At 41.6% G+C, this 24662-nt stretch overlaps 1 protein-coding gene across 4 annotated transcripts in view; it reads left to right on the top strand.

The window, feature by feature from the left end:
* The window catches only part of LOC144722331 (uncharacterized), a 156873-nt gene that overhangs the window by 120030 nt on the left and 12181 nt on the right, over positions 1-24662 (top strand). For all 4 annotated transcript variants that reach the window (XM_078600504.1, XM_078600505.1, XM_078600506.1 and 1 more), the window contains 18 exons: positions 701-805; positions 2205-2249; positions 3923-4000; positions 4599-4634; positions 6113-6166; positions 7708-7761; positions 8131-8178; positions 8675-8797; positions 10117-10170; positions 10928-10981; positions 12514-12567; positions 16487-16540; positions 17382-17435; positions 17538-17591; positions 18250-18303; positions 19443-19487; positions 20626-20679; positions 24031-24084. In XM_078600504.1, coding sequence (XP_078456630.1) covers positions 701-805; positions 2205-2249; positions 3923-4000; positions 4599-4634; positions 6113-6166; positions 7708-7761; positions 8131-8178; positions 8675-8797; positions 10117-10170; positions 10928-10981; positions 12514-12567; positions 16487-16540; positions 17382-17435; positions 17538-17591; positions 18250-18303; positions 19443-19487; positions 20626-20679; positions 24031-24084 — 1074 coding nt within the window. The remainder of the gene's footprint in view (positions 1-700; positions 806-2204; positions 2250-3922; positions 4001-4598; positions 4635-6112; positions 6167-7707; positions 7762-8130; positions 8179-8674; positions 8798-10116; positions 10171-10927; positions 10982-12513; positions 12568-16486; positions 16541-17381; positions 17436-17537; positions 17592-18249; positions 18304-19442; positions 19488-20625; positions 20680-24030; positions 24085-24662) is intronic.

The following is a 24662-nucleotide window of genomic DNA, read 5'->3' as shown; positions in this document are numbered from 1 at the left end:
GCACTGTGCCATGAACCCGCTGTCCCAAGTTAAATTCCTGTTCACGACCCATAAGAGTGGTAAATACAGTATTTGACCTGGTTCTGGGCCTTTCTTAGGTCGACTCAGCCTTAAATGAGTACTGTACTTGTAGCAGTGTCTAAACATCAGCACTGGGGAGAGAAGGGCAACCGGGCGTGGTGTTGTTCACCCACTCACACATGTGCTATGCTGGCCTACTGTTAAAAGCTATAGGGGAGATCTTTGTGTGGGGAACGGAGGCTTGTGGTTAGCAAAATATGCTGCGAACGTGGCCACCTGAGTTCGATTCCCAGCCATGTCTTACATCAGTCGCGATTTTCTGAACCGGTCCTGCGACTCCTCTCGGCCGACCTCGCCTTCACTGAGTACTTGGTGTGGTGTACACACATCACCACTGTGGAGACAAAAAAAACAGCCAGATATGGTGCTGACCACCCACCCTCTTGTGTACCGTGCTGGCCTTAACAGGTGGTAACTAACAGCACTTGCCCCAAGAATCTTATTAAGGCTATATGGGGCATCTTGTCTTTCTCTTTGCTGTATGTGTCTGATAGTGTGTATGTGTGTGCATGCTGGTGCGAGTGTGTGTATCTCTGTATATCTCTGTGTATGTGTGTAAGCCTGTGTGTCTACGTGTGTTTGTATTTGTGTGTATCTTGTGTTTTGCCTTCTTCTACAGGGGGACCGGGGTTTGGATGGATCCAGGGGAGACTCTGGAAGCAGAGGACCTCCTGGGCTTCCAGGAATGCAAGGCCCCATCGGAGAGGGGATTCAGGGATTGCCTGTGAGATTTTCTAACAAAGACACGATTGAGAAATGTATCACAAAATGTTGCTACCTTCCTTTGAACCAGCGTAAAGAGTGGATAGATACGAAATGGTCCGTGGGTGTAGAAGTGGGCTGTGTGCATTACTTTGTGTAGTCATTGGCCTGTTGTACACGGCAATTTATTCACAGAAATGCATAATTCCATTGTCAGACCTTAATTTTAGAACTTTCGTGACTGCAGGAATTATTATTTGGTTCTTTCGGTTAAGTCACGTCTAAAGATAAAATAATAAATTAAATTAAATAATAGAATACGACGTTTCGATTGCAACACAAGCAATCATCATCAGGTATAATGAAATAGCGACATAAAATCTAACCAGAAAACTATAGACAGACATATTAGCAGACAGATATCACCAAGATACATAGCGGGAGCAACACAGGTAACAGAGAGGGGTGATCGTCTCTGTGGGGTGGCCTTAAATAGACAGAGGGGGGGGGCGGAGGCAGAGAGAAGGAAGGGGGGTTAGAGAAAAAAATAGCATATCAATGAGTGGTCAACAGACGTGGTGCTGCACGGCAAGTAAGCCTGAAAATCCATTGTCAGACATGTGTGGCAGTCACAGTTTTGGAGGTGTGGCCTACATGTTGTGTTTTACCTCAAATGAGTACACACACTTACATATTCACCTCGTGTTTGCAGGCTATCCATTTGGCGGAGATAAGCTGCAATGCATTGGTTTTGTAAGCAAAAACCACTGGATTTTGTAGCTATGTTGTTGCTAACTACTGTTGTGAACCGTTATATCCCACAAAATGGCGAACGCTACATTTGACGATAGCATTCGCTATCCCAGTGATGGATACTTTTCAATGAGCGCTGCAGCTAAGCTGGTGTAGCTGCGCTCTCTCATTAACGTATGAGCCATGGCCTGAGTGATCTAATCAGATTCACTGATTACCCACACTCTCAATCTTTGCTGCTGTGCATTTAAATGGCCAGCATATGCAGGAAATAGCTCAAAATTATTATCAATCAGTGATTAATATTCACAAGTGGCTGCAATTAGATTTTTGCTTTAAATGTAATAAGCAAAACCCATCTCTTGACATTACAGGACTGGTGGTATCGTTTTTTTTTAGATCTGCACAGATTTCATTTGCGGATATGTGCCTCGATGCCATAGATTTTAGGAAACCTTTTGAAAGCGTTCCGGCACATGCAATGTCAAGTGCAAGCCAGGGTTATGTGCTGAGCATAAAAATGTGATATCTTCCTGTTGTGTGTGTTTTTTACCCCCCTCTCTCATACTCTACGGTCAGAACATAAAAACCACACCACTGAATGTAGGACAACACCGTTAGTCTCCTGTGAATACCTTTGATGATTACTCATTGGCTTTTCTTTTCAGGGTGAGTCAGGAAAACAAGGCCCGTCTGGTGTCCCTGGAATGCAAGTAAGTGTCCATTAATTTTTTTCACTTCCTTCGGTCTCTCGTTACTTCCTTTTATAATGTATCAACAATAGAGGTTTTTGGGTTAGTGTTGTGGTGCAATGGTTCTGGGGTGTTGTGGTGCAGTGGTTCTGCACACTCAACTTGCAACGCAGTGGCCGCTGATTCATTCTCTCGGTGCCACAGTTGAAACAATGCCACAGTTGAAACAATGCCACAGTTGAAACAATGCCACAGTTGAAACAATGCCACAGTTGAAACAATGCGGCGGGTATCTTAAATCCCCCCCCGCCCCCCACCTGCATTCACCCCTCCCCGCCATTGTCCATCTAACAGTATAAATAGTTACACCGCATAATAGAGTTTTATGGGGGGTTAGATCGTGTAAATATAAATGTTTTGTTAAATCCGCCACCACTTGACATAGCCAATCAGTAAGGTTTGTCACGTAAACAGAACATGCCAATTCGTTACTAGTGTAGAGGTGATCGCCACTCACCATTCAGTAACCTGCAGTACCACTGAGTTACCTCCCTAGGGAAAAGCCTGGGGTCAAACAGAGGTGAGAGCGGATCAAAACACCAATTCCTACTAGGGGAAATTCCCGGGGTCAGAGAAGGTGAAAGCGGATCAGAACGACGGTTTGAGAAGGACCAATCAGAAGGTTCGGGAAGGACCAATCAGAAGGTTCCAAGAAGGGGCGTGGCTGGGACGGAGCCAGCCACGAACCTGCATAAAAGACAGAGCACTGAGAGCTCGAGTTAGTTCTCTCCACCCGAAGACCGAAGCCCGGGCTGAAGATAGATAGGACCCTGGAACCAAGCCTTGCAGCCCTTCTAAGGGCTGTGGCTCAGTGTAACCAGTGGTCGGGACCCACAGACTCCGTGGTCGGGTCAATTAGCCTCCTCTAGGTCCCAGCCGGAGGACGTTAGGTTAGCGGGTAACCCGTGAGTAGGTCCCGCCAAGTCCGGAGGCCATACCTCTCTAGGTATCGTGTAAGGGGACCATATACCCCTTGTGTGTGTTAGGGACCGTGTCGGAAGAAAGACAATAAACAGAGTGTGCCTCATAAAGAAGTTTATTTGTCCGTGATTACAACACTACACTAGTACAGCACACCAGTGTGTTGGAGAGTAAACCCACAACATTTCCAATTCGATTATGACGTTTCGCCAGTAATTACAACTAGCATCATCAGGCGACAGCCAGAGTTGTAGAGACATCCTCCTGTTTTGGTCTTAAATACGTTGATAAATGTGATGTCGTCACTTGTGAGCCAATCAGGTGCGAAGGCCAAAGGAGTGGGGTGGGGAGGGGAGTGAATGTATGCATATAATTACAATAGATGCGCATTACTGGTTGGGTTATTCAGGGTAATCAACATACATTATGCATGCACATTGTGCATGCACACCATGAATGCAATGTACGTGTTTTACAATGTATGTGTTTTCATATATATTAAATAGTGGCTAATATTTAACAATGCATCTATTAATATATATCCTTAAACTCACATATTTTGCGTAAAATTGTATGCGCATGAACCTAACGTTTTCTATTTTATATGTTTCATGTAATGGGTTGACATCACCCCTATAGCCATAAGCGGTGGTTACATTTGTTGTGTTCGTAATTACTGCTGTATTGTAAAGTTATTATTTACTCCTCTTTAGGGAGAGAGAGGCCTCCCTGGTCTTTTGGGGCCTCCCGGCATGAAGGGTCCTCCTGGGATCGGTCGCGATGGCCAGCCGGTAAATCGCGGCTGATTATTTTCAGCATCTTTACATTATACTCGTATGACACAATCACGCAATGCACTGTGACTATATGGTGGGATTATGACGTTAGGCCAGATCTTGGAGATCGCGCATCTACTGATGAAGCAGCTGTAATGACGTGCAAAGTTGTGCTAACAAACAAACAAGGAGACACAACGCCCATCGTGTTTTGCACTCATGTCATGCGATCACCACATCGCATGCACAGTACAATGGTCTCAGCCTTGTCCAGACCACCATAATCTTGAGTTGAATGTGTGGTCGTATTGTTGTTTGAGACCATCAACTCAAAGGGTTGAAAGACGTGGCCATCCCAAGAAGGCAGCAATGCTTCAAAGAGGCCGTTTTCATCCCTCATTCGGATTCGTAAATATAGTTGCGATGACTTTTTTCATCATTTGCAAAAAGCAGTGCATTTGAACTGCGCAGCAACCTTGGGATCTGGTGGAGGGTAGGGAGAGTTGGTAACATGGTGGCATCAACAGCTTGGGCCACGATGACGATGTCGTTATTTTTAATGTCACGCATTGTTTAATTTATGTCTGCCGTGTTGTTCTGATTTTTTTAACAGGGATCTAGTGGGTCACCTGGTTCGCAAGGACAAGAGGTACTTAACATTTCCGATTTATTGTATTATTCGTGTATTTTACTCAATACATTGCGTGCTTCGTATTATTTATATATTTTCCCTCACAGAAAAAAAACTCATTTTTATTATTTGAAGAAACGGGGAAAGTATATATTATTATGTTTTACATCCAATGTCATACGTAAACATTTTACGTATGATATCACGTGTTGCTTGAGGAAGTAAAACAATCCTATGGTAAAAAATCACATGCATAAAGATTGCACTTTCTCTCACAAGCAAGCATGTATAACTGCAAATACATTTGAAGTCTACTGTACAGGTTTTTTCGGTTGCACTGAACAGTTCTCCCACGTATTTGGGACGCCGCGGTGGTGAGATGTTATCTCCCTCGCCTGGTACGCAGGAGGTCGTGGGTTCGATCCCAACCCTGATGATGCCTATACATATTTGGAGTTTGCATGTTCTCCCTGTGGTCACTTGGATTTTTCTCCGGGTCTTCCGGTTTTTCCCTCCACATTTGGAATCAACATCACGCGTTTAGAGTATTTGACTGCTGTAAATTTACACGTGATGATAAGCCACTTAGTTGAGTCATCATTTGCGACCAGGTCGCTTCCGCAAAAGAGCTCTATAGCTCAGTGGGCCTTGCTGGTAAAGTAGAAACGGTGTAGTTTTAAAACAGTGCTCGGGTTGCACCGCGCGTTCTTCGGTGCAACGTCCGGCAATTCGCCCCGCGTGCTGGGTGCTTCTCAAGGTGAAGTGAAACGTCGGGCACCATGCCGGACAGAACGCAGTGCAATCTGAACCACCTCTTTATCGCTTAAATTTTGCTCCACATTCAATAATTGTCCCACGTTCACGTATTATCATATGTTATGCAGTTATGCGTCCCCCACCCAACAAATATCTTTATTCGTTAAGCAAGAGTGTACCCCTTTGTCCCACTCCACTTTAGAGCCTTGTGCTTAAATTGTTCATGAAGGTCGATGACAATGCCAGCAAACCGTTAAGCAAGCCATATTCAGAAAAGGCTTTTCTATCATCAGTCAAATGAATACAATCCCATGATGGAAAGTTCAAGTGAATGTCAAATACCATTATGCCCAGCTGTCACAAACGAAGGTCAAAATGAAAAAAATCGAAATCATACAAACCATTTACAAGGGCCAGGTAGATACATTGTGATTAAATGAAGAAAGAAACCCAAAAATGCACGTGATGAAAATGCATACACCCTAATTAAATATATCCTAGTTTCTGAGAACCTAAACATTTTGTGTTCCTTATATTTTTTTCAAAAACTGCATTTGGGATACAGTGAATGAGCCGCCAATCAATTGCAGGGCCACGCCAATATATTTTACTTAACGTGTATTCATGCAGTTTAACTCGCATATTCTCATGCTGTTTGTGCTACTCCTTAATAGAAACCTGGTACGTGCAATCTTGGTTGGTAGTGTTGCCTCATTAAATGCCACTGTAACATTCCACAGGGACCAAGAGGCTTTCCTGGGCCACCTGGGCCACCCGGTCCTGCTGGGCAGAATGTGAGTGATATGTTCCCCTCCACACATTAGTGCATTCATTCACCCCAACCACCACTGTTACAAGTAGCCAATATCAAAGCACCACATCAACCGTAACAAATATTGCCTTCACTGCTTCTGCTGAATAACATTGCTGGCACTCAGAGGTTGATGAACCAAAATTTAGTTTTTATGTGTTTATTTTGACCCAGTGAAACGCCCCGCCTCTGTATTATTATTAAACCCAAACCAACATGATTTATAAAATAATGTGATGATGAAATATTGCTGTACTGTGCTAAATCGGTCTCCCGGTATTTCTGGAGTGCTCTAACTTTAAACGTCAGGTCGGCCAGCAGTACTTGTTTAACAGGCAAAACTTTGCTGATGAGACTTAGAAATTTGAAACTTCCCCGTGTTGCCTACTTAAACAAATGATTCAGCAAGCGCATAGGCTAATGAATGTATATATTTATTTTTACTTGTTTATTTTATACCTTCATGGATTCCATGATGCAGCTCTTTGGTATTATAGTTAATTTTAATAATTTTATGGCTCTGATTTATTAACTCTTAATCCCAGTGGAAACCTGAAACCAAAGGCAGCTTATACATTCATGCTCTACTTGTTAGCGATGTGTTTTCTACTCAACATCTAGTAATTGATAACTGTTCATATGTTCATTCAAAACTGTTCATATGTCAGCATTCATCAATTTACGACTTAAAGGCGCCACCCTATAGAAGGAGGTCTCCATGTTAGTCAATCCTTCAGCCTTCTCTCTATTATTTACAATGTTAGCCTTCTATATATATGTTTATCTTATGAGGTACAGTAGTATTAATGAAGAACGTGGGTATTTTGGCTGCTATCATCCGAATCTTCACGCGAAGAATGTGAACTTTTCCATACCTAACATCAGCGATAGAGAAATACAACTAAGGTCCATTATGAATACCCACAGTGTAATGAAGGACACATTTAAATCTAACCTCTGAGACAAATAGAAAAGAAATAGACGAATGAATGTTTATATAATATGTATCCAGGAAAGCCCCACTAAACTGTTTTTCAGGAGCATTCTGCATTGGTACATTTTGCCAACTCATGAATTAATATCGTATAACATGCCAGTAATCACCCACAAAGGCACCAATCTTGTCTTCGAATTGCAACACATTGTAAAAAATATTGGCACATGAATAGTTTTCCAATATCTCAAATCAATTACATGTAGCAGACAGACATGAAATGTGTTGATGCTTTACAAATGAAATTAATTAGAGCTATTAAACGCAACTTGAAAATAAGAAGTGATGTAATTGTACCTATTGCAAAAAAGCCAAACAGCAATAAATAAAAGCAAAAAAAATCTATAAACGTTAGTGCAGTGCATTTTGGGTGGCACATGTCCCTTTTTAAAAGGAAACAGCCCAAGTCACATTAGCGATCACGGATTCTCAATACATCTCGGGTAAGTAAACAAAACAAGACATTCCGTCACCATCTCAAGTTCAGACCGTCTTAACGTTTGCTACCTTCCGGGTGGATTCTTCCCTAGGGCTCTCCTGGGCGGGATGGAAAACCTGGTCCTCCGGGCTCACCAGGGCCAAATGTAAGCATGCCATTGTCCATTAAATACAATTCCCTTTGCTTTGTTAATGGTCCCAGCTCCTTGCTACGTCTGCTGCTATTGCTGCTTGCCATGATAGTATGTGTTAATTATTGAGAAAATGCAAGGCAATACAAAATGATGCTGAGAAAGAAAATTATAGTTGGTTAATGTTACAGCTCATTGATTTTCATCAAAAACAAACTTCTACTTTTTATCTTTCAGCAAATATTTAATTGTATGTCCTTTTTAAAATTTGCTAACAAAATTACATTGAAATAATATTCATTTTTTTAGAACTATATTTTGGCAACAAAGAAGTGATTCAATGAATATACAAAATGTAAATGTGTTATTTCCTTTGTTTTTAAGGCACCATATTCTACCACCACTCAACGGGAAATTCAAGATATGGTCAAAGTAAGTGTGTGGTTAGAGGAAATACTGTCATTTTCTCAAACACCATCTTGATCTTAAATGTATGTCTTTCATAAGCATTGTGAACAGGCATATTTTATGCATTTTGGCTCTAATTTCGGAATGTTTGGTGAAAGTTTTAAATAAAAATAAAATGCTGCGAAAAAAAGTGGGTCTTGTTTTAGTTGCTTATGAAAGACTAATCTGTTGGGAAGCCAACAGTACTACTGTGTAGGTTTTCGCGGTTGTGCTGCATAGCTGTCCGACGTGTTTTTTAGTCGTGCCGCTTGTCCGACGTTTTACTCCACGTGCTGAAAGCTTCTTCAGGAACTTGGAGCGAAACGTCGGACATCGTGCCAAACAACACAAAAACACGTCGGAGAGATTAGCCATTCAGTCTAGCGCACATCAGAATCCTGCATCGAGACCTATCGAGAGTTAAACGCCTGTGACTAACACGCACTGACAGATGTGGGTCTGTGTCTGTCGTCATTCCCAGGGCATGTGCAACAAATGCGAGCCAGGCATGGCAGGTCATCCTGGCATCCCGGGTTATCCGGGCATGAAGGGAGACCGAGGGATGCCTGGCCCACTGGGCCCTCCAGGACGCGACGGATACAAGGTAAGACGAACAGTGCTGGCCACACCGTGGTGAACCCTGACCCAGAGCTGGCCCCGCTCTGATCGTTTTGTCCGGCAACAACCCTCGAATAACGTTGACTACAAACATAGTTTACCGTTACCATACCAAAGGGCCGTTAATCCGACACATTGCAGATGAGGTTGGTGATCACATCAGCATCACCATCATGAAGTATTATCATTATTATTTATACTATGCCGCCCATGCAGTACATCTCGAGGCGACAGGACAGAGAGGTATTTCAGATTATTACTCAGTGAGTGCAGATCAAATACAATGTTGAATAAGAATTCGGTAGGGACAATATACGCAGCAAATGAGACTAAACTAAATTGAAAAGCTCAAATGTGCATGAGTCTATTATCCTTTTTTTCACTTCATTTGAGTTATCACACAGAGTTCATCGTGTGCTTTGTACTCCCATAGGCACATGTGATACGTAGCTTGTATTAGACCAGCAAGTAAATTGTTGACTGCTTTGTGTGAGTGTTTGAACATTATTTCCTATGATATGTGCTTGTTTTCTATCCAGCCACTCACATTATCTAACACATGAAAATACCCAATGATAACATTGGCCAAATATCCTAAGCAAGTGCCTTATAAAACATAGGCTAGAAAATCCTTTGAGACTGCCCGTGGAGCCAAAAAAGGGACATGGATACTTTTTTTATGATGTGATTTTAAGAAACACATGATTTTGGAATGGCAATGAATAGGTTTTGCAAATGCTCAAATGTGTTTCCTATGACAAAAAAGCATTTTCATAAATCCAGTGAATTTTTCAAAATCTGTGTTATTGTTTACAACACCTCTGAAATCTGGATAAGTGAGATAATTATATTCATAGGGGAAGATTGGAAATCACTCATTGCATTATAGAAAAAGCCTACGTGTTAAACTCGTAGAAAAGGGTATTTGTTTAAAGACAAAAGCTTCAATAGACAGCTGGAATTCATGTCAGTATTGATGAGCATGTACATCATGACATATGGTGCTTCTGCTTAGCTTGTTTTCAGCAAAACGAATCCACTGATATGCCCCTACTATGAGAGCTGCCAAGGGGCTTCCTGCGGGCCCAAGGGAGAACGCCACATGGGCCCCCTTATTTCAACATTATTCCTCCATCCACGAGCCATTTGTGAGAACCTCTGTATGTGTAAAGCCTCGGGAAAACCCACCCTTCGATCCCCCCCTGCCATCTCCCCCTCTACCAGCCTTGCACACTATATATAGATCATGGGAAAGGCTACACAGTGTATATGATGTGATGCAACTTGATAATTTGCACTTTGCAGGGTGAATCAGGAGAAGCAGGTTCTCCAGGTGACCCAGGATCCTCGGGACCAAGTGTAAGATGGAAAAACAAAATAAAACGTTTACCCATGAACATGTATTGTTCTTGGTTCCTTCGGTAAAGTCACGTAGAAGGGAAATAATAATGAAATAATATAAATATAAAACAATACAAATTCTCAAACGTCGTGAGAATTTGTATTGTTTTATATTTTTATTATTTTTTTACCGAAAGAACCAAGAATATGAATCCCTGCAGTCACGAAAGCTTTAAATCAAAATGTATTGTTCTGCCTACGAGCACACCCCATTGTCTTTGCTAATAGCACCTCCTGGTGGTGCAAATAAGTGGGCTTCTGCTCAGAGCGGCTCTTTACATGGGTAAATGTGAAGCCCCGCTCTGTTGTCCTTCCCCCGCACCTCCAATGAGCACAGTTGGCTACTTGCGGTGCGGAAAATTTTCTACATACATATAGTTGCACATTGTGTGTGTATGTGACTCGACGCTTCGCAACCCGCTGTGCTTCCCATTGTTTCAACTGACTTATCTATCAGTGAGAGCAATCATCCTTAAGGTGATGAACATACACATACTTGTTTTTTGCTCATTTTTATATTGTGTTATCTATGCCTTTTAATTCATACGAATGCAGCTGATGCGGTATACATCGGTGTGATTGCCACGATGTAGAAATAAACTAATAATTAATTAATGGTTTTTAGTCGAGCAGCTTCACTTAATGATGCTAAATATTTCATAGCCTGCGTTTGCCCTTCTCTTCAAATGACACCTCCTCCTCCCTTCTTAATCAGGGAGCCAAAGGTGAACGTGGAATGCCTGGGTCGCCTGCTAACAAGGGTGATCAAGTGAGTGCCTAATCACGGACATCATTCACACGCCTGTTGCCCTATTGTGGACTCGCTGCCGTGCGGCAGGCTTTGCTCTGCGCGAACCTCAACATTACCCTGCTCTAGACATTATTATCGTACCTCTCCTCCGTTTAATGCATTTTTTACAATGACAAAAAAAGCCTTCCATTGCGGTTCAGGGGTCTCGTCCTAATTAAACCACTCGTATAACTTGACTGAAATAATGCGTGAAGGTGATTATCGGCGCATTCTCGCTGAGTGGTCGCAATAGAAATATCTTCGTGCCTAAGGGAAAAGGCTTTATTGTGGATGGACTTCGAATTAAGCACGGCTGGTGTGTCGTTCTTTTCACCCTTGGTACGTAAGATGGCGATTGTATGTCTCGCCAGCACCATGCCCAGGCATTACAGTTGCTTCCCAATGCCTGTAATTCTCACTTAAGGTTAAGTTAACCGAACCATACATGCATGGCTTAAAATGCTGGCTATTACGATATAACTACAATGTACGGGCCACTGTGAAATGGAGCAGTGCTGTCTGCGGCATCATGCCGACGATGTCTATGCTTTCCCGAACATCAATCCAACCGTATAAAAAACAATCATCTTCATCTGTTGTAATTATCATAAAGGTCAGTGTAAGGAATACTTTTCCTCCAGTCATGCAATTAACTTACAACCCACAGTTGAAAATTAAAATGTCAATCACGAACAACCTGAATGGTTAGTCATGTGATTTCCCCCTCCCCCACCAACAAGAAGATATTGACCACTGTTTTAAATGTAATGATAATGACCTCTGTGTGTAATGGCTGTATTTAAATTTTAAAGAAATTACGCATACTTTTGTGAATTTGCTGATTTACAGAATTTCAGTGGTTACTTGGTCTAGCTATTTTATTATCCTATTTTGTGTGTACATATCATTCCTCGGTATTTTTCACGTATAATGGACTTTGTATGTAAGAATTCCCATCCATTATTTTATGCACGATTTAGTCACACTGAAGCAAGTATTTTGTTGAAACCGAGGGAAATGGGTTTTTTTCACCTAAATCACAAAGGAATGGAAAGGTTGGTGATTGAAAAAGGTCAGCGCTTGCTGGCAGTAATGTCCATTGGTTCAGACATTGACAAATGTGTATTGATCTCAATTAGGCAAGCTGTTAATTACTTTAACAACATATTGACATGGAGTGCCAGAGACTAATATAAGGCAACGGAATCTATTCTACTATCTCAATACAGCTATGTACACAATATGTGTACATGTACATACGTGATGTACAGTATGTGTGTGTAGTATAATAATACTTTTGGTCGACAATAACAATACAAAACAGTTATTACGAGGATATTGTTAAGCGGAGCCTTACTGCAGAGACAGAGAAAAGCTATCATGTTCCTCTCTGCTTTGTTCTGTTATTAGTAATGTCCAGCAACAACCAGGCTCCATAATAAACAAATGCATTTTGCCTGTTGAATTATTGATGCATGCTGCGGTGGTTCTTGTGTGTGCCTTCCACTTAGGGGTTGCCTGGTCAACCTGGGTACCCAGGTCCTCCAGGTCCATCTGGCTCATCTGTGAGTATCTAAATAATTTCTTGGTTTAGAAATGCCTAATATATAAGTATGTATTTCAAAACGCAATACATTCATAACTGAACGAAAGAGGATGTAGATATAATAGGATACATTTCGGACAATGGACTTGCTTCATAGCAGAGAGATGGATGGCAGTGCGATTGAGTGAAGCATAGTTGGAGGCTGCACTATAGACCATGGGGCCCTGATATAAATGCAGATTTAAGGACATATCTAGAGGTGAACATACTTAAAGTGGAATTTGAACATTATTTGATATTGAATACTAGACAAACTAATCAAAAGACAAACATTAATAAAATTAGCAAACGTTGCTGACATATCATCCTAGCAACCTACGATGCAGTGCTGTATCTACAGAAGAAAGAGCAATTGTATACTTAAAGGCCAATCATATACTTAACGGCCTTTCATATACTTCAATATATATATAACCACTAGCCTACAGCTCGGTTGGCTGAGCAGCAGATAGACAAAAGTGAATTACCAATTTAAAATTCTGGCCACTTAGCCCATCATCTCCCTGGGGTAGGTAAAGTGAGCATACCTCGTGAAGCTGCACCGCTTGATGGGAATTCAGCACTGTTTGTCTTCTGGAGATTCCAGTCCCTGTGGTAAAAAATATTACATGCCATATATTAAGGATCACCAATGGTGATGGGCCCTACGCAGCACTGTTGTCAGGATTGGGAGATTTGTGCATATACAATCAGTGACATCCACAGTCATTGTATTAAATCTTGACTTAAAGCTTTCGTGAGTGCAGGAATTCATATTCTTTGGGTCTTTCGGTAAAGATAGAAAAAAAAACATCACGACGTTTCGATCGCAACACAGGCAATCGTCATCAGGTGAAAAAATAGCGGGTGAGCTGCTGAGGCAGGATGTTATAATGGTTTGAGATGGGTGCAGCCCAAGGGTCATGAGCAAAGTAGGCAGGGCTAGTGATGAAATTTGCATGTAAATGTAAGATCGGGTAAATCGGAGAGCCACATCCACGACGACGAAGCTGTGGAGTTGGCCATTGTATTGTGAGAGAATTACATGCCAATGTAAGATTGTAGAGCCACCGCCAAATCGAGGAAAATGAGCAATGGTGGCTGTGTTGGTGAGACATTTAACCTGTTAATGTAAAGACATTTAACCTGTTAATGTAACACCAGAGAGTCGAAAATAACTACTAAACATCACAGCCAGTTATGACTTAACCTGGTTAATAATGTCCTTCCAATGATTGCTCAGTTTGTACCCATCTTCTCGGTTGAAATTGTGTCTGTGTTTATATATCTGGATGGCTTCATGAACGAATCTTTGCTGATAGCCAGTGTGTTTGCAGAGTACCATCGTCTTGGAAAAATCTATTTTGTGTGTGCCCACAGCGTTAAAACAATGATTAGCCATGGTTGAGGTATTGGTCCTACCGTGTTTCAGATCTGCCTTATGTTCACGAACACGGTCCGAGTCATGTCGCTTAGTTTCCCCAATGTAACTACTGCCGCAGACACAGCTTAGTTTGTAGACGCCGGGGTATTGCATGTCAGGGATCACATCCTTCACAGATGAGATCAGATCACGAATTTGATATACTGTGTTGAATCGAACCTCGATCTTGTGTTTGCTCATGATTTTGGAAATTTTTTAGTGACCCTTGCTATGTATGGCAAGGTGATAGTTTTGATTGGGTCCTCAGATGGTTCTTTCCCAACGGCTGGGGTGATAGCTTTACAGATTGTGTAGTCTGAATATCCATTCATCTTGAGGGCTTGGTGTACGTGTTCCAGTTCACTGGCTAGGTGGTGATGGTCGGAAAACATCGAGCTCTATGGTGTAGAGTTTTGATGAGGGAATTATTCTGGGATGGATGGTGGTGGGAGTCAAGTTTTAGGTAGACATCCATATGGGTGGCTTTCCTGTAGACAGTGTCCCATTGAGCCATCTGGTCTCTTTTCGATTAAAACATCCAAGAATGGTAACTTGACATCCTTTACACCTCCATGGTGAATTTGATGGCTGGCTGTATGGAATTGATATGGTTGAAGAATTGGCCCAGAGCTGGTAGGCCATGTGGCCAGATGACGAACGTGTCATCTATGTACCTCTTCCACAAGGAAGGATGTAAGGTGGATGCCTGGATGGCATCTGTCTCAAAATTTTCAATGAAAACATAGGCTACAACTGGAGATAAGGGAGAACCGATTGGGGTACCTTCAACTTGTTTGTAGAATGTTCCATTCCCGGTGAAGTATGTGTTTGTGAGGCAGTATGTAACCAGGGCCGGTACATTAGAATGCAGTCCTTGTTGGACCAAATCTTCAATAATTGCAATGGTGTCAGGCACAGGAACTTTGGTAAACAAAGATACTACGTCTAAACTGACAAGCAAATCACATGGAGATAGTGAGATGTCCTTTATTAACGATATCAAGTGAGCTGAGTTAAGTACAGCTGAGGTGGTCTTACCAGGAAATGGTTGTAAGGTCTCAGACAGAAATCGGACCAGTTGGTAGGTGGGTGAGTCAATGGTGGAGACGATGGGACGAAGTGGTGTACCTTCTTTATGAATTTTTAGTAAGCCATAAAATCTGGGTGGTCTAGCAGTAGAGGGTTTTAAGGAAAGCCGCTTGGTTGGTTCGATTAAAGATGTTGAATCAGTAATGATACTGTTGGTTTTCGTAACCAGGCGGTTGGTGGGATCTCTATTGATTTTGGTATAGCTACCATCATTAAGTAGGTCCTGAATTGTGTTATTGTATGTGGTTTTGTCCATGATGACAGTGGCATTGCCCTTGTCGGCTGAGAGGATGACTCTGTCATCTCTATTTTTTAGTTGAGAAAGCTCAAAGCGCTCATCCTTACTGATGTTGCTAATAGGTATTTTTTCACCTGATGACAATTACTTGTGTTGCGATCGAAACATCGTGATAGTTTTATTATTTTTTCTATCTACGTATGCTTTACTGAAACACCAAAAGAATAGCAATTGTATTGTTATATTATTATTCTTTACGTCATGTGTCACTTTTTATGTTTTCTATCCACGACTGGACGAAGGCCTTCATCAATTATTTCTATTCCGTATTATCCTGTGCAACCACGATCCACATAAGCTGATCAAATCGCTGCTTCTCTTTGGTAGTCATCCTCTTAAGTGTATTCACTCCTTTGTCTGCTATTCCATCACCAGTCTTGTCCATCTGTTTTCATTTCTAGTGAAGTGTCCTACTCAAGCACACTTAACTTTCTTAGCATTGAATATAAAGTCTACCATTTGTGTTTGTTCTCTTATCCACGCGTTCCTTTTTGTGGTCTCTATGTGTAATTCCCAGCACGTGTCTTTCCATGCTTCTTTGCACACTTTTAAGATTTTGCTCCGTATTTTTTCGTCCGATTTTTATGTCCATATGTCATGGTCATTTTTCTATTGGCACATTGGTATGTTATTTTTATATTCCAAAAACACTCTACCTTCCTCTCACTCACCTCTTTATGTTATCATTTTGATCCTGGACTTAGTATTTGCTCTAGAAATACAAACTCTTTTGTCATTTCCAGTTAAATCTCTCTGACACCATATTTATTTTTATTCTGCCAACTTTTGTCCGTAACTTTTTGTCTGCTCATTTTATCTTTTGCGCAACTTTGCATTCTTTTTGTTAATTTCTTCCATCATTTCCTTGTCTTCGTTACCATTACTTGTGATATGTCATCAGCGAATCTGAGATGGTCAAGACTTGCATCTTGATGTCTTTATTTCTCCAAACCAATTTGTATTATCACTTAATAGACTAATAGGAGATACATTCTCACCAAAGCTATGTTCCAGCGACAATGGAAGTTAGTGATGGTAAATGTATAAGGTCGATGGCTTTAACAAATACAAAACATTCTGTTTTTACAGGGAGCTAAAGGGGAAGCAGGAATTGTAGGACCTTCCGGAACTTCTGGTGATAAGGTAAAGGGTTGGAAAAATAACATACCTTAACAGCACCGTTAATTAATGAGTTATTTCAACTGTGTTTCTGTGAGTGCAGTATCAGTGACATCTGTACAGAACATGCAACTGTGATTCACATTTGACATATTCTTAGCAACCCAGTGTTTTGTTTGTATCACCTGGTTAAAACCAATGTCATATAAGCACACACATATGCACGATCCCGTGCTACGTGTATGTCTGCACGCATTTACAATTTTAAGTAAAGGGGCGGTGAAGTGGTTGAGGGGTAGAGTGATCGCTGCTCGTTTCAGAGGTTCATGGTTCAAATCCAGCGGCCACTCGATTGAATACTGCGGGCGTAATAATCCTAAAATTACTACTACGCTCTGTCTTCTTAACTATGGACATTATATATCCTGTGACGTCAGTCGCAGCAGTAGACCGTTGTGTGCAGGCATCATGGTTCAAATGTAAAAAATTACCCGAAAATTACTCAATTGGCATGGCACACAGCAAATATCGCCCCCCCCCTCCTTACTGGGAGACCACAGAGCTTAGAAAATTGTTGGCATCCATTTCTGGCTGCTGCAGCTTATTGTGACCACTGAGGTTATCGCGGTTGTGCTGTACCACTCTCCAAAGCTTGTTTCGTTCGGGTTTTACCGCACGCGTTGTTTGGCACGTCCGTCCGACGTTTCGCTCCGCGTGCTGGGAGCTTCGGCAGCCGCTCTTTTAGGGAGTTCTCAACACGTGGGGCGTAAACACCAGACATCATGTCGAACGCCGCGCAGGGTACAACCTGGACACACGTCGGAGAGCTACACCGAGGTGATGCGTGTTTCCGTGCTCTTGTCAGGGCAAAGATGGTTTTCCAGGAGCTAGAGGACCTCCGGGGCTCCCAGGCGCTCAGGTCAGCTAATCTATCAGTTTTCTGCATTCACGTCCGCACAAACATATGCACGTGTATAGTTGTGTGTCCCGAATGTATCAATAATGCACTTTGTTCGTACAGGGTCCCCCTGGACTAGAGGGTGCTGATGGCAGAAAAGGTCCTCCGGGAGAGAAGGTACAGCTGCAATGGATTCTACTGTCGTATCTCTCTGGCTTGGTGGCATTGCAGTTCGCACGCTATGATCAGAATTGTAATGGTGTTTGTTCATATCCCCGCCTGGGATTGACTCAACCCATCATGTTTTTTTCCGGAGATGAAAAAGTTGGCACCATTTTGTGGGACGTCAAGAGTGGCTGTGCTGTGGAGAGATTGGTCATGCGTAGATGCCATCTGCATTCATTGAGGATTCATGGATGTACTGTATATATGTATCAAGTGTATATGTCTGTAATATAAATAATGATTTGTGGTCGTGGAGTATGGATATGGGTATGGATACTAGCAGACTTTGGCTTATTTCTCTACGTATAAATACTTGAGTGTATCAGCCTATGGGCTTTCTAAAAGAATGTCATCCGACAGCATTTGTTCAAATAAGAAAACCCTGGACCCACTCTCACCTTTTGGGTCTCATAAGCAAAGTCAGGTGTGTTATAATTGAATTTTTCAGATGTTATATCCTAGGACACTCCATCGTCAAGAAGGGCCCATGTTCCATACCGAACCAGTACCGTATTATATAACGTTGTGAAGCAACCATGTTCTTGCAGAGCCGAATTAAATGTACACGAATGTGCACGCTTCTCATCATATCACATGTTTTATATTGCAGGGGCCTGCCGGTGCCCCAGGTGCTCCTGGGAAAGATGGCATCAAAGGATATCCGGTAGAGGAATCTTGTCTCGAACGTCGACAACACATACCACAGAGCCGTCCACGGTTTTACAACTATGGCACAGCGATAGAGAGAAAAAAGGGTGCCACCCCATTTTTGAGTTGGCACCAAAGCATGGATGGCAGAGACTCTCGCAGTGTGACCCCCCCCACCCCTACCCAGTTATACCATGCATCTTTCAAGAGGAGCGCACACAACTGAGGAGCCCTGTTGTTTCTTCAAGGCCACGTTCTCTTAATGCCACGCTTCTCGGAGTATCTGTCATGGCCTGCAGCTCAGTATGCTCATGGATCAAAGACCTGCCCCCAAGTGTCGACCAAGCCTATCACTTGCATGCCTCAAAGAAAATCCTCCTGATGCAGCAACAGATCTCCGGTGTTTTCCTCCCCATTGAAAAGCCTCCTTAATTTCGTAACTATATCTGCGTGGAAGCCTGACTTTCGTCCATGCAGGTTTTATTGCACAGCTGAATGCCTGAGCCCGTGTGAGCTTGCTACAGAGCCATTACGTATGGATTCAGTAGCTTGATTTTCACTACCATCTGGAAATTGCATTACGAGGAGTGTAACCATTTGCTCTAATTGGGGCAGAAGAAGAGTTTGATGGCAGCATGGATGGATGCATATCTGCGTGTATGTAGACAACGAGTATCCAATTATAATGAAATAATGTCAGGGCAAGTGCGGTCAGCGAGCACTGAAGGTCAGTATGGTACAGATGTTGCCGGTTTGGCTACCATCATAATTGGCTACCTTTGTCTCCCCAATCCTAATATTAACCACTTGAGTCAACTTAGGCAGGGATTCGAGGTTTAGATTCCAATGTTTGTCATTGGAAGCTGAACCTGGAATATGATTTTAACCGGATGATAATGTAAATAATAAAGCGGTGCATTTAACATCTATGTCATTACTGTATAAGTGAATTATACCTTCATATGTGTGTGTATAGGCAATGCAACTCATACAACTTTGCATCTTTAAGGTACTCGTCATTGCAGTGTATACCCAGGAGTCTATCCTGGGTATACACGTTCCTTGCTCCGAAGGTAAAAAAGAAAATCGCGTGAAATTACCATCACGTGTCTCGCAGGTTCACTGACCTGACAAATTGCTCTGCCTCTTCAACAGGGTTACAAAGGCCACAAGGGTGAACCTGGAATGCCAGGCCCAATGGTAAGTGATGGCGATGATGGTGTTTTATTAGTCATTAAACCTAATGCTACACATTAGGGCCGTGTCGTAGTTCACAATAGGGTCCGCACGTTGCAGAGAGCACCAGGGAATCTGCTGACGCATGACCTCCCTGCATTCGATGAATTATGGAATGTAATTGGATATACTCCGCACATAAACCCTCACGTGTTGGCATTATGCAGCTTTTGTTGACCCTTAGTCCTCTACGGATACGCATGGACAGAGATCTCCCATTTACCTTTGCTGTATAGATCATCTGGTTAAGAGCTGTTAGTGAACGTCTGTTTAAGGCCAACACACAATGTTTTTTAAGGGGCAGTGTGGATTATATCAAGGTCTTGTGGCCACTACACTGGAGCAAAAACTCAACTGTCCCAGAGTGAATTTCAGATAATAACAGCCACTAATGTTGTGCGTGGCATGAATTGGATTTGGGTAACCGGGATTAGATTTAAATGTCAATGCCATATAGGAAAATCCACCCACTCTTTCGTATTATCACATTGGATTTTTAAAGAAAACATACCTGTAATGGTGTTACTGAAAGAAACTGTAGAAATATAACTTACATTTAAATACGTCAAAATGTTGGTTCCATAATAGACTTGGAACATTTACTTTTAATCTATAAAATAGATTATGTAGATTGGCAGAAACATTCAGCTAAATCTATGCAATCTAAATTACTGTCCATTGGAACCTCCTTTGCCAGTAGCAAAATATGAGAATTGTTTTTTTACCCTTTAATCTGGCAAAAAAACTGACACCTTTTTTATTTCTCGAAATTACTGTCGTTCATTAATAGTTGATTGGTCCACACCCGAGACAGCTTTCCTTAGAGCCTTGTCTCACATGGGTTGGACCAGATGACGCCAAAAGGCGCATTTTTTCAACTTCAAGGACAGTGCACATTATCATAGTTATGTTTTTTTGTTTGCATTATGACTGCAGGTATTGTGGTCTATGCAAACATGACTCCTTGTAAAAAAGGTGTCAGTTGTGTTGCCAGATAGAAGGATAAAAAAAACAATTATCATATTTTTTACTGGCAAATGAGGTTCCAATGGTGTAAAAACATGTAGCAAGTTGATGAACTGAAGGTGTTTTGTCCACGCAGGGACCTTCTGGAGTAAGGGGCATCACTGGCCGAGAAGGTCCTCCAGGGACAGATGTGAGTTTGGCAGCAACATTCATGTCCTGTGCTCGTGAACTGCATTACATCTCAGAACAAATGCGCGTTAAAGTCACTTGGAGGAAAATGTGTATGTATGTGTGTTGAACTTCTTTCGCACCGAAAGTAACCAACCATGCTCATCGGGGGTAGAGAAGTTTTAATGATTGCGATGTTATTTTAATTAAGAAAATGAGGTAATGCACGAATACAGCCCTGTTGTCAATCGGCTGCCCATACTTCGCCACGCTGATCAGTGCGGATTGGTGAAGGTGGGCAGCATATATGTAGGAGCATAGGCGTGCAGTACAACAAATGATGTTCTCTGCTGCCCATCACTTAGCTCCAAAAGCCCTGTGACAACCTGGCATGCATGGTGGTTACTCATCCAATAACTATTCGTGCTCAAGGTCTGCTTAATTTCCAGGATTCACGAGATAGGATGTATTCCGGGTGATTTGGAATTCGGAAAATGTGACTTAGTACAGGCAGTAAAAGCATGACTGGGATATACGCGAGTGAAAAACAGTGTGCTTGTGTGTATCACTACACACATTATTATTCACCCACAACATAGGGTAATATTAAATCGTAATGTATCTTAACACAATTATATTCATAAGTGTTATACAATTAAAAGCTTAAAACGTGTAACCCATTTTATTGATGGCATTTCTTTCCACTATGCTGAACATTTTTCTGTTAAAAAAAAAACTTTACTTTTTAAAACAGAAGCCACCAGAATGCATCCCATCTACACTCTACATCACACGTGAGAGGCAACGCGTTGATAATGAACAATTCAAGATCCCTGCACAGTCTGACAACATCAATTCTCCAAACCAATTGCACAGCTGCATGTGCTTGTAACTGGTTTAAAAGCATCTGCTTTAGAGCATTAATGTAACCATCCATCAAAACGTGTGAACAACATTGATGCTCATTCACAGGGGAGTGACTGCACCATGACAGATATACCATTTAATGTATCAACTTTGTTTTAACAAGGTCTTCTAAAGAGCAATTCTATCATGACCAATAGCCCTGTGGCCTGATATTAGAAATATTGGACTTTATTGGAAAGATAATCGTGCTCACGCATACTTATATTCTGCTGGTCACCTACCAAAAATTGCTTAAAGGCCTGTGACTGCTTAATGCCAACAGATGCATTTTTACTACCAACGCCGGTGGTAAAATGTATCACCTGTGCTCTATCCACTGCTGTATGAAGATCTCAAGTCATTGTCATCTCTAGCTCCTGCCCATGGGCTGATCTCATTAGTCCATTTCTAAGGTGGTCATTCTTCCGCGTGTGTTCCCTCTTTCAACTGCTACTCCGTCGTGAGTCTCAACCATCCAACCATCGACCCTTATAGTGATGTGTCCTGACCCCAAGCCCACTTGTTTTTCTTCAGGGTCGATATGATATTACCAAGTTGCATTTATTCTGTGATCAGTGTGTTCTCCTCGCTGTCTCTCAGTGTAAATCAAGGCGCGTACCTCTCCACGTTTCCATACATTGCGCACTCACTATTTTAATATGATCAAATTCAGTTTTTTTTTTCAAAAGCACTGCAACCTTCCCTTGCTTATGTGGTACAGTCGCCTCGCGTTTTACGCATGTTTACGTAATGCGATTTTGAAATAGCGTGTTAGATTAATTTACACGTATTTCTGTTGTGCACGCTCTATTTTTTTAAATAACGTGCCCCAACGTGTTGGCCATGGTGTACGGAACGCGCTGCGAGCTAATGGTTAGTCAGGAAGCAAACTACAGTAGCAATCCCTGAGGTGCAGTACAACAACCACAAGCGCGGGCAGCATCAGCATCTTCTTCTCGCACGCCATTGTGAAGATCTTGTCCGCGTGAACTTTGTCTTGTGCACACATTTGCCGAATAATGTCTGGTAAGCATAATTTTTTAAATATTTTTTTACTTTATTTTTTCTTTCTTTGAATAAGCTGTTACTATCTTTAATACATGTATGGTGGATTGTAAATATAATATATACTGTAACCAGTGAAATATGTAGACATAAGAATGAGGTTCGGGAGCGTGTTCTCCCTAACCCCAACAATTTCCTTTGTTTCTTATTGGAAAATTATGTTCAATTTATGCGATTTTGAGTGGTAGCCATACATAATTGTAGCTGCCCTCGGGATACATACCATGATGTGTTTTCCAGTTGTGTTCCACCAACAAATATCTGCATTTTTTGCAAAATTTTTACACGGTTTTAGCTTTTCTCCTATTCATCTTGACCCCAACTTTCAACAATTTCCTGTAATTAATTTACATTAGTTGTTGGTATAACTATTTAATGGGAAAATCCGAGATGGTGAATATTTTTTCCATCTAAATCTGTATCAATATTTATTCAATACATTATCAGAAGATATCTTATCATATCACTCTGGATAACTTGCGCAAAGTGCATATCTCCTTGCCTGACTCTTCTTATGATATATATTGGTAATTTATGTATGCATTGTTAGTGCCGCTCTCATGAAATCATGAGACTTCTACACAACCGACCAATGTGCTTGTCAGGAGAAGCAAACCATCGGTCATGTCCTGTGATGCCCTGCAGCACCACAATGCACTCTTCAAGATTCGGCAATGCCAACACCAGAAGCGGTGGCCTGTGCAGAATATTGGGCAAATACCATAGAGGTTGGACAGGAGACGCGACAAAGAAGATGTGTAGCTGTTATATGCTTGTAGATGGTTTTGATAATCTTGAAATATGTTTTTTTTATTTAGTCATTGATTTGTGAGAACTTGGATGACTATATCAATGTCCGCTGAGTCAAATGCGTTATCATAACTGACAAATACTAGGCACAATGGAAGTTTATATCTGTTCACTTTTCTAAATCCAGCTTTCTCATGTGGTTTTTTGACCACTAAATGGTTAATTAGTCTGTTCCCAATGATCTTCATGAAGAAGCCATATCCTTGTGATACGAGGTTTATGAAGTGGACCCAATATATGAAGAAATAAACGAACTTCTGAGTTTCGGAAAAAAACATTATGCCAATAGGACAATCAGAATAACATCAGGGGAAATACAAATAAGAAACGTACATTTTAAGTGCTCAGTCTGGAATGCAATCAGATGAGGGTTCCAGACACAATGTTAATTTTATATTTACAGCAGGAGCTTTGAAATCTAACCCTGCTGCAGATGGACATTCCTTTGACAACAAAATGGCACCAATTATTTTTTTTTCCCATCGAACTACAAAATGGCAGGAGTGGAGACACCAGGTGTATAATTTGTCTCATATATCATTTTATGTCTAAGCCAATGATATTGATTTATATTTTGTTCTTTTCACCACAGGGACGACCAGGGCCCCCTGGGCCACAGGGACCTTCAGGCACAAGAGGGGAGACGGTAATGGATTTAATAACGTTCAAGTGCAAGAGGAGGCCAAAGTGACACAGGTGGCCATTACCCATGCTATAGCGCTGAGGCAGTGCCATCAAATACCTGGGTTTTAATCCAGGTTTCAGCTACCAGTGTGAGCTAAAAAAAAACAGGTTCTGAAATCCTGGGATAGTTGATATTCTCAGCCTGGTCACCAATTACTGTGAGGAAAAAAAATACCCATTACATTAAATCAATTTGACATATTTCAGCCCCGAGCGATACAGATCTAAAAATATATTGGATGATTGACAGGAAAAAGGCCACGCTTCAGTGAGCATAAAGGAGCACCGGTCTAGTGTTAGAAAGGCCTCTTGAAGTGACTCCAGACATAGTTCTGTGGTGTCATTTTTTGGGGGCCATTATCTGACATGATGTGAGGGATAGGCTCTGCTGAATGTGAGATTTGCAGAAGGCTGTTTATTCCCTTCCATTACGTGGTTCTGGGACATAATTAGACTATTGATTTTGCATTATGATTTTGTTTAAATTAGTTAATTATTGTTGTTATTTTCTGATTTAATTATATAAACTGGAAGACTGAA

Source organism: Lampetra planeri, chromosome 14 (assembly GCF_965212315.1).
Source record: "Lampetra planeri chromosome 14, kcLamPlan1.2.h2, whole genome shotgun sequence".
NCBI classification, from domain to species: Eukaryota; Metazoa; Chordata; class Hyperoartia; order Petromyzontiformes; family Petromyzontidae; genus Lampetra; species Lampetra planeri.
This window is presented reverse-complemented; position numbering and strand designations above follow the sequence as displayed.